The 6,000-nt window shown below is 47.8% G+C and overlaps 1 protein-coding gene across 1 annotated transcript in view; it reads right to left on the bottom strand.

Moving 5' to 3' along the window:
• Positions 1-6,000, bottom strand: part of LOC117873921 — a 38,162-nt gene that overhangs the window by 11,727 nt on the left and 20,435 nt on the right. Inside the window, exon 3 of the mRNA XM_034763823.1 lies at positions 2,322-2,448. Coding sequence (XP_034619714.1) covers positions 2,322-2,448 — 127 coding nt within the window. The remainder of the gene's footprint in view (positions 1-2,321; positions 2,449-6,000) is intronic.

Here is a 6,000-nt window from a genome sequence, read left to right as displayed (position 1 = left end):
GGGCGGGGCCGGGGCCCCGTGGAGTGTCCTCCTTTCGGAGGCACTAAATATGGTAACCCTACACAAAGACTGCAGTTATTTCATGGACACCGCCCACCTTCAGCAGCTGTGGAGTAGCAAATCAATGCTTGCTTGGCAAACACAGATAGTCCAAGGGCCAGTGTGCTTCAGCAGCAGCAGTGGGAACTAAAAGTTGTGGTCTACAAACTGCAGCATGTTGGGAGACCTTCCTGGTTCCTGCTGGGGAGTTCCCTCTGCCCTCCCAGCCTGGGGTCTCAGCACTGACTGAAGCTGGGGGCAGGAGGCAGCAAGCAGAGAGGAGGCTGCTGGACTGGAATCTGCTCTATGTTTCTTTACAGAATAAAGCCTCTTCCTGGCAGTTTGCCTGAGGGGGTCTGGTCTAAGGTGAAACACACCGACCCACAACACATAACACACAGAGCAGCCTCAGGCCCAGGTTCCCAAAGTTGTGTAAAAAGTCACAAGGCCGACTTGCCCTATCTTGAACAACCTCAGACTGGGCCAGTGACCAGGAGCGGGGCTCCACATATATCACTACAGAACCAACAGTTGACTCTCCAATACCGGACTGATAGTCACTGCAACAATCCGGTGTAGCACCCACTTGTGGCTGGTGTTGCTTCTCTCATCCTTTTGTCCTAGTGCTCAAGGGCTGGAACAAGCTCCTCTCACAGCTCCAGGATTCTCATATAAGTCCCGAGCCCATCACTGGTCTTCGCATGTCTGCATGACAGGGTAGTCCCTCCACTCAGTGCTTGTGGGTCAGGTCCAGAACCGCTGCTCAGCACAGGCGGATTCATCTGTCATTAGAAACTGCACCCACTACCTACACTCCTCCAGCTCTGCATGCAGCTAGCACGTCCCCCTTAAGGCAGCACGACACCACTTTCTCCCGGCACTCAGCCACTGCTGCCATGTGCACCACTTCCTCTTGTGCCCCACGTCGTCGTTCTCTTCCCAGACTGACAGTTGCACTATAGTGCCCACAGGCAGTGCAGGTTCTCAGTCTAAGCAAATCCAGGCCTTGACCCCTGCTAGGATACAGGCCACAGGCAGAAACAAGGAATGTGTCTGTGACGCTGGCAGGACAGATGCCAGCTCTTGCCCAGGCTCAGGCATTAGCTAAGAACTGACAGACTCATAGCTGGGGACCAGACCAGGTCACCTGTATATTAGACTCTAAACTGAAGCCAGAGATCCCCAGGGGCACTTCCTGGGTCTGCCCTGAAAGACGCTTTGAACAGACAGATCACTACAACTTTAACCTATAAATAACTCTCATTCCTTTTTCCTAGTTAATCAACTATCCAAAGGTTTATTACAGGAATGGCTGCGGGCATTGTCTGCAGTGTAGGTAGGATCTAGGGCAGGGGTTTTCAAAGGCTGGGTCGTGGCTGGTGAGGGAAAGCCGCTGGCAGGCCGCGGTCCCTTTGTTTACCTGAGCGTCCACAGGTACCGCTGCTCTCAGTGGCCGCGATTCGTGGTTCCCGGCCAATGGGGGCTGCAGAAAGCGGTGGCCTGGCCCGCGCTGGCTGGGAACGGCAAACCGTGGCCACTGGGAGCTGCGAGTGGCAGTTCCTGAGGACGCTCAGGTAAACAAAGCGTCTGCGGCCCGCCAGTGGCTTTCCCTGACCAGCTGCGACCCAGACTTTGAAAACCCCTGATCTAGAGTGTCAATTGAGTCCAGTTTGTCTGGGCTGCAAGGTGGACTGGAAAGTCTATTTGTCTGTGACTGCACGGTAAGACTGGTGTAATGATCCAGGAGGTCACTTTTGTTACTGGCTTGGTGAAATCTAATTACAGAACACAGCACCAGTTTAGGCTCTCTGCCCTGCTTTTGACAGTCTGCCCTGAGATAGGCACTCATGGTTGTGAGCCACACCAGACAGTGTGACAGTGGCTACCCGGAACTATTTCAATTGTGTGAGTTACTGGATATTGACCTTTGACCATAACCTGAGCTCAGGTGATCCGGTAAATAATCATTTAAACCTTAAGAAGAGTTAAGATGCTTACTAAATGAGGGCAAATGAAGCTAAAGCTATAATGCAAATAGGGCTAAGGAAAGAAACTTAAAGATTATTTTAAAATGGGTTTTGCAATGAGCCTAAGGCCTAGTGTTTCATTTGAGGCCTGGTAGTAGTAATCGTTAGCATAAAACGACATTAGGCCTAATATAAGAACCAAGCTTGGGTTAGAAGATTTAGCAATGTACATCTTGTGACAGACTGTGACAGACAGCAAAGGCTTGGAGTTCCCCCCTTCCCCAAATCAATGGAATCAGTGTTTTGTGCAGTTACCTGGGATGATGGAGTCTGTGCGGCAATCATACAGCATCCCCAGCTGGAAAGGACGACCCAGAGCCGGCATCTCAATGGCTGCGTTCTCCACACAGGCCAGACTTGTTACTGGGAGATTTGCCCAGACCTAGAACACAGCACCAATGTGGTTACAGTTACTGTACAGACTCTCGTGCGGGCCATGTTCTCTTTACAGGAGAGCTCTAACCCCATTGGTGTTCAGTATTCCACGTATCGATACCGTTATGGCAGAGAGTAAGGCATTCTAGGGAACGATATTGGCAGTACTAGAACTGTACCTTTGACTTTTGAAAGGTTATTGAAAGACTTTAATCTCACGGCAGGTTAGGGAAGGCTGAGTTACAATCATGCTCTGAACAGCCATAAAAAACCTGAAAAGCAAAAGAGAAACAAAATCCAGACCAGAATTTAACTAACTGAACAAAAGGAAGAGAACCTCTGTCATTGGTCCTGCTAGTGAAGGCAGGGGGGCGGGACTCAATGACCTTTCGGGGTCCCTTCCAGTTCTATGAGATAGGTGTATCTCCATATATTATATTATATTATATTATATTATATTATATTATATTATATTATATTATATTATTGCTGATGTGTACACACAGCAGGTAGTGAGCAATTCGAATCAAGAGGGCCATGGCTGTAAAAGTGGACAGAAACTGAATGGAGGTAATAGTGAGCTCAAAGGACAATGACAATGGAGTAATTTTACATTTGTAAGATGCATTTACATATTGGACTGACAGGAGAGGGAATAGCACAGAAAAGGAGGTTTAACAAAATCCAAATAGGAAAGCAATAAAATACAAGAAAGGTCTCATTGCATCTCTGATTCTCTTCTTTGTCTGTATCCTGAACGTTCAAAAACCTCCTACCGAGCTTAGTGCTTACTACTGTCAAAACTCTCTTGGAAGGCCCAACCTGCAAATACACACACATTTGCTTGCATGGTTTTCAGGACTGGGATCTGGGACTATTCACTTCATGGTGCGGATCTGCCGTCCTAAATGTATGTAAAATACAAAGCACACTTTGGGATTCTATATAGAAATTTCCATAGTAAAATTATTTAGAGAACAAGAAAAAGGCAAAGTCTGTCCCTCAAAAGTCAGGAAATAACAAAGTTCAGTTGCCCATGCAACCTTAATTCTGCCTTCTTGTGCATAGACCATCTGATTAAGTAGCCATGCCATAGTTAAGATTGCAATTGACTAAAGCCAATTTTTCAAAGCTTTCGAAAATCCACATACAGAGATTGGCTTGAAAACTGATGTCAGTTCAGGACATGGTGTAGAGTGAATGGTGCAAATTTGGTGTTATTTATATAAGGTGTTCATGAGACAATCTCCCCCCAAATGATCTGTTTGTAAAATTTCAAACTTTGTTATAAAGACTTATTTTTATGCTAATAGAGAGAATTCTATGGGCAGTATCTACCTAGAACTTACATCACTGGACTTATCCCAGTGAGATCTAGCAAACGGTACCGAGAACCACCTCCAAAATTACAAAAAAATATCAGACTGTTTTTTGATAGCAAGACCTCCCCCAACAAAATAACCTCAGCCTAGGGGAAGGTGCACTGGACTGGGAACCAGAAGACTCACTGCTAATATTTTTGGAATATTTCATGGAACAGAAATGCAGTTTCTGGCAAGCTCTAAGGAAGAGGCTCTGCACTCCCTTTACTGTCAGAAGTGGTAGCAGGTAGGGGAAGGGTTCTTGATGAGGGTTGGAGTTCTGGGGTTCTCCTCCCCTCCACCAGAGGACAAGGGAAGCATTGAGCCCTTTCTCTCCACAATGGGCACCAACTGGAGGGGTAGGGAGTCCAGAGCTCCCCTTCCCCCAATGCTGCTTCCATCTGTTAGATGCACTGCTCACAGTCCTTCAGTCACTGGCCTTCCTCCTCTCCTTGGCCTCTCCAATCCTGCCAGAGGAATGGAGGGGCCAGAAAGAGTGCCAGAGCGGGTAGCTAAGGAACACTCAGAAGGCTCCCTATGTGTCTCAATCATGTCTCCACCACTATCCCTGCCGTCTCATAAAACAAGGGAAATTTACACACCAAACTTTTGTTAATATGGAGTTAAGGGTGCAGGCACTCAGTTCTGCCCTGTGCTCCTCACGCTCGTCCAAAATGTGAGAGTTTAATTTCCAGAACTCAAACACTGGAAAACCAGGAAATATGGAGGTAGGGTTCTCTGGCCCCTACTAGAAGGTTAGTGTTATAAGGAAAAAATAAACACAAACTTTGCACTTTTGGAGAGTTGAGGTGACATTTCCCACACAACCTTAACTCTGCCCCGGTAGGAATGCCCAGAGGAACTGGGAACACCACAGCACTTTATTGGTCACAAACAAAACCTGACATCCTAAGTGCTCCTCACAACTCCAGACCAGGACTGCTATTCGGATTGCCCCGCTGATTCTCACTGTTCCGTGCCGCACTGTGGATCTCAGGAGCACTTGTAGGGGGCTGGCAGAAATCACATTGGAGAAAAAGGCTCTGGAAGGGATAAGATACTGTGATCCCAAGGGGCACCTTAGGACAGTGATCAAAGGAAACAGGCATCCAACCACAACGGGGGATGCATAACACACAGGGCTTGAGTAGCTCCATTTTACAGACTGAGTCTTAGATTGGGAGATTCTTTCCGAGACCGGTGTCTGTGATTTTCATCTGCTTTTTGTTGGCCTTTCCCATTTTTTTCCCTTCCCATTTTGGTTTTAGGCCACGAAATTATTACCACTGATCTTGTTTGCATAGGCACACCCACCCGCCTGGCATGAAAGAACAGCAACTGAAAGTGGTTACTTTGGCTGGTGTGGGATCCCCAGTTTTCTCTGTTATTGGGGCAGGAAGAATAAAGTTTTGTTACCCTGATTCTGTGAATCAAGGCCAGTGGAACTGTTGTATGACAGAGGGACTGAGCGAGTCCTTCACCATTACCTAAGTAGCACTCCCTTGACAAGGGGCATGGGTTACAAAACCCAGTGATTAGACAGAGGATAGGGTCAGGTATTTGTACCTGATGGCATGGGCCCTCTCTGAGGGGTTGAAACACTAATTGCACTATCTCCTCTCTCCACTGTTGAATATCAGAGCTAACTTTGATTCCATTAGAGGTCTAGTTACAGACTGCTGAGCTGAATTCACTTTGGGCCAATGGTGCACTAGCACTGGGGCTCCCCGACTATGAGCTGAAATTGCTAAGAGCTGAAATCACAAAAGAGCTAAAGNAGGCGCCCAGGGGGTGGTATGTAATTGTCCCAGGTCACTGGGTGGGGGCTCGAGCCGGTTTTGCATTGCGTTATTGAAACGGAACCCCTAGATACAGAACCCGGCCCTTGTTGCTGCCAACTTAGATGGGCAGAAAGCATGCAGTCTAATCTCTCAACCCTACTAGACTGGGCAACATCTAGATTAAGCCGTTTTTCTCACCCCACTGGATATTGCAGCCCTTAATATACAGGTTTGTCCCCTAAGCCTAGGCCAGTCCCCTCTGTTGGAGCCTTCCGAGTGTCCTAGTTGCTTTCCGCATGGTGGGGGCAGGAGAAAGGCCAAGCATGGGCCCGTGTTTGGTTTTTATACCCTCAGTCCCATGTGCTTGGGGAGCACAAGTCCAGGCATGTCTGGGTGCATTGCTGAGTCTCCAGGCAA

Source organism: Trachemys scripta, chromosome 2 (assembly GCF_013100865.1).
Source record: "Trachemys scripta elegans isolate TJP31775 chromosome 2, CAS_Tse_1.0, whole genome shotgun sequence".
Classification (NCBI taxonomy): domain Eukaryota; kingdom Metazoa; phylum Chordata; order Testudines; family Emydidae; genus Trachemys; species Trachemys scripta.
Note: the sequence above shows the minus strand (reverse complement) of the source record. Positions and strands in the feature narration are given on the sequence as shown.